The 12862-nt window shown below is 37.3% G+C and overlaps 1 protein-coding gene across 5 annotated transcripts in view; it reads right to left on the bottom strand.

The window, feature by feature from the left end:
- Positions 1–234: 234 nt before the first annotated feature.
- pde4cb (phosphodiesterase 4C, cAMP-specific b) overlaps positions 235–12862 on the bottom strand; it is a 69433-nt gene continuing 56805 nt past the window's right edge. For 4 of the 5 annotated variants that reach the window (XM_079598077.1, XM_079598079.1, XM_079598078.1 and 1 more), the window contains 13 exons: positions 12249–12285; positions 11915–11985; positions 11749–11798; positions 11438–11550; positions 9952–10045; positions 9224–9393; positions 9035–9133; positions 8663–8827; positions 8452–8551; positions 8168–8322; positions 4205–4327; positions 3763–3945; positions 235–3325 (listed from right to left, as the gene is read on the bottom strand). In XM_079598077.1, the coding sequence (XP_079454203.1) occupies positions 2930–3325; positions 3763–3945; positions 4205–4327; positions 8168–8322; positions 8452–8551; positions 8663–8827; positions 9035–9133; positions 9224–9393; positions 9952–10045; positions 11438–11550; positions 11749–11798; positions 11915–11985; positions 12249–12285 (1756 nt within the window). In that variant the 3' untranslated portion in view covers positions 235–2929. Of the gene's footprint in view, positions 3326–3762; positions 3946–4204; positions 4328–8167; positions 8323–8451; positions 8552–8662; positions 8828–9034; positions 9134–9223; positions 9394–9951; positions 10046–11437; positions 11551–11661; positions 11799–11914; positions 11986–12248; positions 12286–12862 lie in introns of those variants that run through there. The other variant, XM_079598081.1, reaches the window with a different exon arrangement.

Here is a 12862-nt window from a genome sequence, read left to right as displayed (position 1 = left end):
ACCAGGAGAGACCTGTTAACATTTCTGTTCATCTCAATGGCTCTGAAAAACACTGCCTGCATTATATTATATTATGTTATATTATGTAGACGATTATGTATAGTCGAAGCTAACCATCGAACACCTGCTCTGGACCTTACATGTTCTTGGCAGCTATTTTATTTATACATTATTGCTTAAAACACAGAACCACACAACAGAATAGTTGTTGTATTTTTTGTTGTTGTTTTTATTGGCAATTCAGAACAATCTTAATTAAAAATTAAGTATTTTTTTGGCTCTGACAGTGGAGAACACAAACACACACTGTGATCACCTTTATCTGAAACATGTGACCTCAACCTGTAAACATAAATATATGCTTTTTTGACAATGTCAGCAATACTAACAAACAGAGGACATATACACATAGAACATTTTTACAGAGAAGAGGACACAGTTTAGTTAATATCATACAACAAAAACTCATTTTAGACACTATAAATGTTTCACAGTCACTGTTGTAATGGCACTGAAGCTAAAGGGATGTGCTTTAAGGCTGTACGCTTGGATTTCTATACTGGCTTTTCTGATCTCTAAGAATGAGTGTGTCCAAGCCTTCTTGGTGGCACTTTAAGCATTTAGTATCAATCTGGCAACAGGTTCTCTCCCAGCACTGCTGACTACTTTTTTATTATTATTATTAAACAAAATCATTATGTATCACGGTTTCATGTTCTTAACAAACTAAAGGTGAAATGTGTGATTCCTGGGCTACTATAAATAAAAAACAAATCATTTTACAACAGGTTTCCCAAGCAGACCCCCATCTCTGATTGGTCAGAGGAAGAGAGAGTTTATACCCAAATAAATAAAATATGTAATAAAATATTATCTGGAAAATGTTAAAATATAATCTATAGATTACAGATAGATTATAATAAAATCAATTTGCTACTTGTAATTTCTGAGCAGTATTTAGAATGAAGCAGTAATGTTAAATTTGGTACATGATAATGTATTAAATGTGTTTATTTATTGATTTCACACAATTTGACACAATTGTCTCTGATGTTTGGTTTACCCTTTTCAGGGATATCACCATGCAAATGACTTACTTTTGGTTGCCTTTACTGGAACTATATATATTTAAATTGCACATTTCACCTTCAAAATTGCTCTGTAATTTCATAGCACGTTTCTGATTGTATATAATCAGATATTTATGGAATATTTTGAGGCCAAAATCTCTGAAAATGATGGCAATATCAGAGCAGGATCTCAAGGATCATTTTGTCAAAGCCCTTTATGTGAGGTGGACATGCGTTTGGCTAAGAGTAGGGGTTGCCTGCGCTGGTCTGGGATCAGAACTTACTGTTTAAATCCACCTGTAACCATGAAACCACGAAACATATCAGATCCACTTCAGCCAGAGGCAATCTTCAATTTGACAATGTCTAACATGGCTGTATAACACTCGTGGGGGTGAAGTTAGGTGAGTTTAGACATGCAAACATGAGAAGATCTGTCACCATTCGAATTCATTCATAAATCAGATAAAACATCAACCCTGTTTCTATTTATAGAATCATTATGTCTACATAGTGCTAATGTTTAAGAGGTATAAAGGTATTTCAGTACAAAGACACATGTAAAGGGATTCTCCGGATGGTGGTCTTGAGCCCATAAACGTGGCTTTTGGATTAAAGGTTTCTTTTTATCTTTTCTTATATGTTCAAAACAAGAGTATTTCAGATTGTTTAGTGACTGCACTTTGGAGTCTTGCTACATTAAACTGAAATCAATATGATCCTGAGGTTGTTAGCAATCACAATCTTATCGCTGACCAGTTAAGGCAAGACACTACAAGCAAAACTTCCTTCCATTCGCCTGATTAATACAGAGTATTTTTTTCTGACAATATTCTTTGGAATGATACAAAGATATTCAAAACTCCCTCTGTAAAAACCTTTATCTCTAATATGTCAATAAAATAAAATATTTTGAACCAATGGATAGATGTCTGTTCTGAAAACGTATGCAAATTAGTGCATATTGAATTAGCATAAATAATTAGACAACATTTCAGAAAATGTTCCCACTTTATCTTCGTGTCTTTGTTACGCGTCACATGTTGTTACTAACCCTAACCCTAATTCTAACAACCCTGACCCTATAGTAAATTCATGTAGTTAATTATTATTTCTCAGTTCTTAAATGTATAATTACACTGTAACACGGACACTTTAACATAAAGGGTTACACTTTGTTTTGATGTGTCCGTGTTACAGTGTAATTACTTTTAAATACTGAGCAATAATAACTTATAGGGTTAGAGTAAGGGTTTGGTTTCAGGTTTGTTGCTTGTAATTCTGCATAATGTACTGCTGTTATTATAGAAAGTACATGTAACGTGTAAAATAAAGTGTTCCAAAAAAGGTCTCAATGTTAAATGTTTAATCAACTGGGGAATTATAGTGATATATTAGTTCAAATGTTTACCCAATTCACCTGTGGTGTCTTGCCTTAAATATTTCTCGCAACTGTCCCGTTTCATTTCAGTGGCAAAAACAAAACAGAACATTAATTTATCCATTATTAAAAATGTTCAGGATATTAAATATACTGCGGTCCAGTGAAAAAGTTCACATAATGAGTAAATCAGCTTTCCTCTGCAGTTGGCATGGACAGTCACTCAAGGGAAGACTCATGTTTCTCCAGACGACATGAGACCACAAAAACATTCATCTACAACTTCGGGCTCAGTCCTTTTTTAAAAGTTTGTGTCTGGGACACAAATATAGCTTTAAAATACAGGTTATTTGGTCAGATAAACCTTGGGTCTAATGTCTTTTTAGTTTTCAGTGAATGGTTGTTCTACTCAACCCCAAACTAATAAGTGCAACTTAGAAACACAAATGAACTGTGCTGCGGTTGGTACTGGGTCATGTTAAGTTCCCAACTGCAGGATGGATGCGCTGGTCATTTCTTGGTCCGATTCTCTTTCACTGCTGTCTAAAATGGGAGTGACTCGAAGGGGGGACATTTGTGAATGCCTGGTGTCCGTCATAGTCCCTGATCTCTCTGAATCCATGAGCTCCTCTTCAGCCTCTAACTCTCCATCCTCTTCCTCCAGAGTCAGCTCGAACTGGAACTTCTCCCCGGCTGAGCCCACCGTGGCCCGTGAGTCCTGCTCTTCGGGGGTGGGCGACGGGCTTCGTGGGATCATGCTCTGGTACCATTCTCGATTGTCCTCTAATGTATCTAGAATGTCCTGAGCATCTGGATGGACCAGATCAGCCCATGTCTCCCATAGAGGGTGGACAATGTAATCAATGAATCCCACCTTAAGAAACGATAATCAAACACAGTAATCATTAGTATAGAATAGCACAGGGTTTTTCTAACTTGTTAATCCCCACATTTGATCCTTTTTGCAAGGTACCCTCTTCCTAAAAAAGACAGCTATATATTTGTTATGTATAAAAAGTAATTTATGCAATATGTGATAAAAAATAGTAGTGTCATTTATTGTATTTTTTTAAAATAATGTCGTCAAACGTTTTATTTACACATATTTTCTACTATTTGTTTATTATCAAACAGTTAAAAATATTGATATTAATATAATAAAAAAAACATACTTTTTTTCATGATTTCATTAATCAAATTTAGTGAATGTTAAAATCATTATATTAAACATAATTGATTAATATCTCAAGAGCACAAATTTACTTTGAAACCCCCTAAAATAGGAGACATAATCCGATTTGTACAGGATACCTGAGTTTTTTCCACAGAAGCCGTGTGTTTGTCACACATGGGACTGATTTCTATGCCCTTGTCACGCTCGTGGTCACCCTGACTGAAGAGCTCCACCATGATACGATCTGTCCACAGTCGATAGAGCTCCAAGGGTTTTGTGGGGTTGCTGAGGTCGGCACAATGCACCATGTTCTGGAGCACCTGTAGAAGGAAAGAATTAAGAAGTTTTACATCTGACTAGCAATTTAGCTGTGCAAATAGCACTAAAAAATGTCAGGATGGTTGACTAGTCAACCGAAAAAATACTTAAATAGAGTTGTTTACTCTCTTTGAATATTTTTTTGGTGGCTGTGGTGCTTTAAATGGGCTGAATTTTGTGCTATCAGGGGCCCCAAATTATACAGGGCCTCACATCCCTAATACTGGAATTGTACTTTGCATTTGGTAAGATCTGCAATACCTGTATTCGGTCTGAGTAGTTGTCCAGCAGTAAGACTCCTAGACTGGTCACTTTTTTAGTTTCCACCATTGTCTTCAGGTCAGCCAGGAAATTCATGTGTTTGGACATATCAGTGGCTAATACCTGAAAACACAACAGGAAATTTGGTATTAGACCCATGAGTATTAAAAACAGTATTTTAAATGTGACGTCTTAAAAAGGTTTGTCTTCACGTTTTATTAGGGTCAGGGGCGGATCTAGAAAAAAAATCATGGGGTGGCAAGCAGGGTCAGGGATAATTTCTGGGGTGGCGAATGTTTATAGCGGGGGTACGCAAGTTTTGCTTGATCGCAAGGCAATCTTTCCGTTTAGGTGAAGGCTGAGCCTCCCAAACTTATATAGAAAAGTAGCATTGTCCATATTATAAGTAGTTTTTTTTTAAACTCAGATAAAATTGTAATTTTTGTAAAAAAAAAAAAATCATCATCTTGGGAGCCACAGGAGTTGGCACCTGGCTCCTTATTTAGCTATAAAGTTATTATAATTCTTTGTCCTGTAAAAAAGTACTAACTGAGAGTGAGCCTCTGTAAGCACCCAAGTAGCTTCTAGAGCAGATGTGAGACATCACATTTGTTAAACAGACCAAAAGAACGATTAAATTAATCAGGTTTTGAAGATCTGGATTGCAACTAGCCTAGTCATTGAAACAATGCATTTATAAAGTGCCAGGTTGATGACTACACTAGAATTTAGACAGTTCCAGACAAGGACAAAACCTGGAAGACTTTTCCAAACCAGGACTAAACATGGAATGCACCACTAGGTATAATCTGGGACAAAAAAAAAAAAAAAAAAAAATTTGTCATAATGCTTTTCAAAAAAAACATCAACAAGTGGTTTTATTTATTTTAAAGCTTAAGCTTGAGTAAGCAAACTGTACTTTTTATGTAGGCTAATTTATGTAATAAATAGAACCTTATTGTAAAGTGTTACTGATTAGTTATACACCGATTCATTAAAATGAATCGGTTCAAATTAATCATTAGTTCGCGAATTGGACGTGTCATGCGCGTTGTGTGATTATCCCAGCAGAAGGACATTGACATCCAATATTTCTGTCAACACAGAAAACATTTCATCACTGGATATTTTTTTCCCGTTTAATTAAAGTGTTATTTTATGTCAGCTGAATGTCCAGAACGCTTTTCAGAGAAGATAAGGCAACTTATTTAGCACAATTCACACCCATCGGTAATTCAGAAAAAAAAGAGAAAAAAAATCTCCGAATGCTCCACATGAAACTTTGGTCTTCCGACCTTTGTTGAAGATTTTATTATTTAGAAGATCAGTAATTTAGCTATATATTTGTACACCATTATTTCCTCTCTGCGTGTCTTTGGTTTGACTTTTGGGAGGGGTCAAAATGCTGATGCAGCAGATGATTCTATTTGTGTGTGTCACATGTGTGAGACTTCAGCCCCAAAAATATCTATAGGAGGTATTACCATTTTTGGAAGTGATGTGGGTATATATGTGAAGCCGACCACATGTCTGGAGCGTCTTTTTCTGCAGAAGGGCGCTCGGCTTTGTTTGTGAATAAAGTCTAATATTTCTGGCATCAAAGATCTCTGAGAAGTGATTTCATAAAAAGATTGAAACCACAACACCTTTTACCACCGTGTCGATTTATTTTGATTAATATGTGCGAGGGAGAGAAAGCAAGACAGCGCTTAGTTTGGAGATGGTGAATTGTTTACACTTTCGCCTGGCTCCGAAGAGAGAGAGAGTGCGCGCGCGCGACCGTCTCTCTCTCTCTCTGCTCGTTCTTGCAGTAAAACATGCGCCCTGTCACAAGCGCGGCAGTTCATCTACATTACTCACCGATCAAATAAGACTTTGGCGGGACAAAATTTAACTTTGGCCGGCGCTAAAACAAGTTCAATGCAGGAAAATTCATGCGTGAATTTAACTGAGTAGTGGCCGGACTGGCTGACATCAATGGGGTGGCAGCTGGGGTGGCAAGACCTTTACTAGGGGTGGCAGCTGCCACCCCGTGCCACCCCAGTAGATCCGCCCCTGATTAGGGTTGGACATTTTTTAGTTTTTTATGTTATTCAGTTTCATCAACAGTCTGGATTAAATACATGTTGTAAAATAACAAAGTCAGTAGTAGTAGAGTAGTCTGATTCACAAATTAACAAATCTTTTCAACTGGTTCCTTTTTTGAAATGACTCACAGATGAGTCACTGGGTAACTCATTGGTCTAAATCACTCATTACCTCTCTGAATCATTTGAAACAGTTACTAAATCTGGCACTCACTGAAACATCATTATTATCAGACAGATCTGATTACGATATTTCACAGTTATGTTTTCCTTAAAGGAACACGCCGACTTTTGGGACTTTAGCTTATTCACAGTATCCCCCAGAGTTAGATAAGTCCATACCCTTCTCATCTCGTGCATGCCGTAACTCTGTCTGACGCACCCACCGCTAGCCTAGCTTAGCACAAAGACTGGAGGTAAACGGCTCCAGCTAGCATACTGCTCCCAATAAGTGACAAAATAACGCCAACATTTTCCTATTTACATGTTGTGATTTGTATAGTCACAGCGTGTACAAATAACAAGGTCACATGAGACACAGCCATCTTCTAACCGTATACACACTGGGAACTATATTCTCAGAAGGCGAATCACTGCTACTTAGGCGGAGTGATTTGCTCGCAGCGCCTGAGCGAACTCTCTGCTCCTCACCACGGGGCTTCACAACATGTAAATAGGAAAAAGTTGGCGTTATTTTGTCACTTATTGGGAGCAGTATGCTAGCTGGAGCCGTTTACCTACAGTCTTTGTGCTAAGCTAGCCTAGCGGTGGGTGCGTCAGAGTTACGGCACGCATGGAGATGAGAAGGGTATGTATGGACTTATCTAACTCTGGGGGATACGTTGAATCAGGGGCGTAGAATTTAGTAGGGACGCTAGGGACATGTCCCTACCAATATACAGTGACACTGATATATCCCTAGCAATAATTTGATCAAAACTTAAAATATTGATGTCCCGTCCCCACCAATTTTAAAATCAAACCTACGCCACTGCGTTGAATAAGCTAAAGTCCCAAAAAGTTGGGACCTTTAAAGTCCATAAAAGGTAAATGTAATTTCGAATCGGTGTAGTTAAGATTCACATTAAGAACAGAGTTTTGTTGTAACAATAGTACTTTAAACAATGTGACCAAAATAGCATCATGGTATCATTCATGATAAGTATTTTAGTTTATAAAATAATTCAATTAAATATCAATAATAGTACATGATAAAATGTATGGAGGATCAGATATATGGTGCAAAAGTAGTAAAAGTCACTAAGTTGAATCAATGACTATCATGAATCATGACTATAACCATCGGTACTCTGTATACAGTATATCTGTATAAGTGTGTATACACAATTATATAGTATTAACGCCCCAATATACTTCAAGCGTAATCGAAGAACAAATTGCTGTGATGTCATTTCGAACAAAATCAGGCCAAAACGAACTTCGTTTGGAATTCGTTCTGGGAGTTCGAAACAGCTTGCCAAAGCAAACTTTCCGGAAAAGTTTGCTACAGCTGGTAAACATCTTTGTACTACCATTGGTTCATGGCGATTATGTAAAAGGTAGGTGTGCGCGGAGGCTCAGCCTTCTTTCGCATAGAAATCTTTTCTGGTTAATTTCTCCTGTTCAGTCCGTCTTCACACTGGAGAGCTGCTTAATAGTAGAAAATGAAGATGTACTTGAGACACTGACCAGGTTTTTCGTGTTTAATACGGTAAAGCTGCTTCATTTTAAGCAATCTATTGGTATCTACTGGTAATTCGCTAACACTATATCACTGGTTATGTATTTCAAACTTCGTTTTACCCCTAAACTTCGCTGTGAGTATATCTGGGCCTTTACTCTAACATTTAATGATGATATACACAAATAGAATCACCATATCTATAGTCAACTGTCGCAGGGACTGTTTTTGTTTCTTGCTGAGATTACAAAAGATATCACAGTTTTCCTCCTGTAGAAGCTTGAAGCCGACAGCCAAGTGATGATTCTCCAACACTGAGGCGTCATTATACATGAGAGCCAGTTCAGAGTCTGAAAGAGTGAAGAGAAAAACATCATAAGGTCCAGCTAGGTTTTTAGATAGTCTTTCATGTATTTGTGTTGGGGAGAGAGCCTAAGTGAATGAATTTGGGAGTCATTTGAATGGTTTGTCAGTCGTACTTGTGTTAATGAGGAACTGGTTGGACACTCCTGGATGATCTACATCATGAATAGCACTGGCAAACAGAGCAGCCATGATCTCAAGATCTGTGAACACATCCTGAAAGTAAAAAATACACAAATAACTAAACAAACCATTGTCAATACCAGGATTTGTCTTTTAGATTAATTCCCATGAGCACTGTGTACGTGTGCACACATCCATGCACACCTCTAAGGCAGGAGTGGAGAGAAGAACGTGTGTAGACTGTACAACGTCTGCTGCGTGGATGTTGTTATGGTACGCCACGTCCGCATGGTAGTGGTCTTCCAAAGTCATCAGAAAAGTCAAGAAGGTGTCCGATGGGATTTTAAAGGTTTTGAGCAAATCTCGCTCCTGAGAATAACAGAGTACACAAAGAGTCAAATCTGCAGTTAAAATCAACATAAAAAAATACAAAGGAAAGCAATTTCCAGTTAATGCTTCACACCAATGATCAAACTATGAGCTTTTTCTTTTGGAAGTTTTTCCAACAATGGCTTTATCTACTGTATTTTTCTTTTCAATGCCATAGCAAAGCAGCAAACCATTCAAAAACCTTACCTGAAAAATGGTGTACATTATGACCGTCAGTGGCCGATTCCCGGAATACTCTGCTATCTTAAAAATATCTATACCCCAATGATCCATGTCCTCAAGCCCCTGGAGTAAAAAATATGGTATTTTTTTTTCTCCAATGAATAGCACTAATAATAATATTAACAATAGACATAAAATAAAATGAATGGATACCTTGGCCAGGAGGCTCTCGTGCTGCGTATTGACACCGAATCGTGGGATGCATGTTGGTGGGAGACTCGGGCCGGGGCTCAGTTTTCTCACTCCACTTATCTGAGACATTGGACGCCGTTTTTTCTCCTCCTTACAAGCTGCTGACAAAATCTCCACATCATGCTGTTTTTCTGCAACACAAACAAAAAGTATGAGAAAAGCCCTGAGCTACATTCAGACAAAATCTGAATTAAATCTTTCCCCGCCAGCGTGAAAAAAAAAAAGCACCACCATTGTTTTTGATCATTTTCACAAAAAATTATCTGAATATTTTGTTGTATGAATATCTGAACATGCAATATATCAAAATAACTTTGCTTTCAAAAAATAATAATTATTTGAAGTGTAATTTGATTGTTTAGTTTGTCTCAAGTCCCATTGGATTACATGGAGAGGGCGGAGTTTATGACCTATACTTCATCCAGCCACCAGGAGGTGATCAAAACATTTTAGGTTTCACTTTTCAGGACTTGTGCGGCACACTTGGGCTGCGTCCGAAATCGCATACTCTCTTGAGTAGGTACTTGTTTTGAATTTGAGTAATTACATCAGGGCTGCTAAAAAAGTATGTTCTATATAGTATCATAAAAAATATGTGTTTGGCGGGGAAAGAGTTAATAGTAAACACACCATGTTCTTACAAATCCTGTCTCAAAATTACATTGAAATTACATTAAGTGGTCACTCACGTAAAATTGCGCTTGCTATGAATTCCGACACCTGGTTTCCTGACCGGCTGGTCTCAGATAGCTGAGTTAGCTCCCTGTTGAGCATTCTTTTAAACTAAAAATAATACAACAAATAAAAGTGAAACATTATATTCTGATAACAAAACTCCATTTATTGCATTATTGAACTAATTTCAGTGTAATACCGACAGCAAATGATACAATAAATGTAACTGTGAACAGTAGATGATATACACAGTCCGGAAGAAAACTAGTGTTATGAACATTGTAACTGATCAGCTATCAGAACCCTACAGCACAATATTCAACATGTTACTTAGTTACTATGGTAACTGAGTGAGTCCATACCAAAAGGCCAGAGAGGAAACACTCATTCAGACTCTACAGTGCATGGTGGGGTTATGTAATCATGCATCAGAAAAATGATTTACAGCTCTGATTAACACATAATAAACTGAATATGATGCATTGCAATACAATACCGAAATAGTTTTGTCAGAAAGAGCCTTTTGACGATATTACAAGTCAGTATCAAATATACAGTGTGCCTCATGCACTGTAATGACAGAAACCCCTCTGCCAACATTGCTTGCCTTACGTCCAAGTTTCTGTTCAGTGTTGTACTGAAATGTGTTGGTTTTGTATTATCGTGTTGCATGGCTTTGGGCATGGAACATTCAAAAATAAAATATCATAGTTCATATTTCTCATGCACTATATTCCAAGTCTTCTGAAGTCATATGATTTCATTGTGTGCAGTGTTTATTTTAGTTTATTACATTGGTTAAATTCTAGTGTAGAATGTTATTTCTGTTATTTCTTGATAACAGACCGCTGCAAAGTATAACACACCGTTGCCATTAAAAATAACGTTGCCATGGGCACAGTGTTCTTTAACGGAATCAATAAACTCCTTTTTAAATCAATATTTTGATTCAAATTATTGATTCATTTGGTAGGTAGCCATGAAAGGTTCATAATTCAGGATGATACTTATGCCGAGCCACAGGAGAAATGCCAAAATTGACTTTGAAAGGAAACGTGACCGGCGAATTAAAAAAACGAGGGTAAATAACGGGATAGCAGTTAGAAAGAGCTGATGAAGGAGAAAGACTTTGAAAGGGACTCTGAAGTGGCCTGCTTTCTCCTCGATGGGTAAGTCAATGTTACGGTCTAAATTACAAGCTTTTTTTCATTCCTTGGTTGTGTAATTCATTATATAGGCAGCATAACAGTAGAACATGTAACGTATAGTTAAACTCGACGAAGGGCTATTGTTGTAATAGCTTCTTTGTACATAACGGCTACCGTAGTTGCAACACGCATTTGAAAAAGCGAGGAGCTAGAGAGCACTATTCGTTTAAATGCAAAATACAATTTCACCGCTAGATGGGATAAATTCCTACACACTGTCCCTTTAAGGAGAGTAAATTACCGGTATTAGATTTTTTTAGAATGTTGCTTTTAAGAATGTTGCTTTAAATACCTTATTGGAGGCCATTTCACTGACAGAGTGACGTGTCTGCAGGGTCTCCAGCTGGTCCAAACACCAGTCCAGCTCTTCAAGAGTCTCAACAGCGAGTTTTTGATATGATTCATCTAGAAAAACAAAACCTTAGATGTCAAAACAGCCCTGGTTATTTTACATAATGTTAGAATAAGCCTCAAATACATCATTTTCATTTCTGGTGACTACTCAGATGTTCAAACCTTTACGTCTAAATCTGCCTGAGGTTTACAGCAAGAAAAAAAATCCTCATCTTTGGCTAGACCAGCTCATGTTCTTCTTCCACTCACCAGTCTGGTTTGTTTTACAGGCAGATTGAGGGTTAGTGCCTGACGGTCTCCTGACATATAAAAAAAACAAGATTAAAGAGACCTCATGTGACAATTGTTATAAATATTTGTCTCATTAATCATTCCATTCGCTGACTATCTAAAGATGTTTTGACTACAGACTCACTTGTTGCTTCTATCTTGCATGTGGGTTAAAGCTGCAACGTTACCCCTCACTGTACGCAGACTGGCAAGAACCTATAGAACACACACACAAATATATATCGATTAATTGACATGTTGTAGGTTTGACACACACACACACACACACACACACACACACACACACACACACACACACAGTGAAGAGCTACAGCTGTTACACCACGTGTAAGTCATGTGTACGTGTTACACATTCATCTGCACAATAGAATGCACATAGTACCTTGCACAATTATTTGGAACCTTTGTGAAATTACAAATATATATATAAAAAAAATCCAAATTTGCACCCAACTGACCTGCGCAAAAGGCGTTACAATCATGTCCTCCCCATGACTGCAAAAGAGAAGTCAACAGTGATCAGATTAATTTATTTAATTAATATTTAACAAGAAATCAATATTGACCAAATTTACTTTCTTAAAGCACTTGCCTAGTCTTATTGTAAATGATTGACAAGAGCGCATGTAATAATTCGCTCCGACTCTAAAAGAACATTGCAATGCCATTGATGTCAAAAATCCCCATTAACCAATTTCCCTCCAATCAACAATAACATAATTTCCTGATGGATAAATCTATGTAGGATTGGGAGTGCCATATTGATAAATTTTTTTTTAATTAAAAGCATCAATAAATAAATAAATCACAACATGTGTCAGTAAAAAAAAAAATATACAGTATGTTTGCATCTAAGTCCAATGGAATTGTCACGTTTTGGGTTTGTTCATGTCATGTTTCCATGTCTGTCATGTTCTTCTTTCTTCTTATTTGGGCTCATTGGCGGTTCGCATTCTTAAAAAGAGTATTACCGCCATCTACTGCAGGTAATGGACCAGAGACATCATATCCCTACTCCCAGAACAATCCATGTCTGTCATGTGATTCCCTGTTAGTTATATGATCCTGCCAT

Source organism: Phoxinus phoxinus (genome assembly GCF_949152265.1).
Source record: "Phoxinus phoxinus genome assembly, chromosome: 22".
NCBI lineage: Eukaryota > Metazoa > Chordata > Actinopteri > Cypriniformes > Leuciscidae > Phoxinus > Phoxinus phoxinus.
Note: the sequence above shows the minus strand (reverse complement) of the source record. Positions and strands in the feature narration are given on the sequence as shown.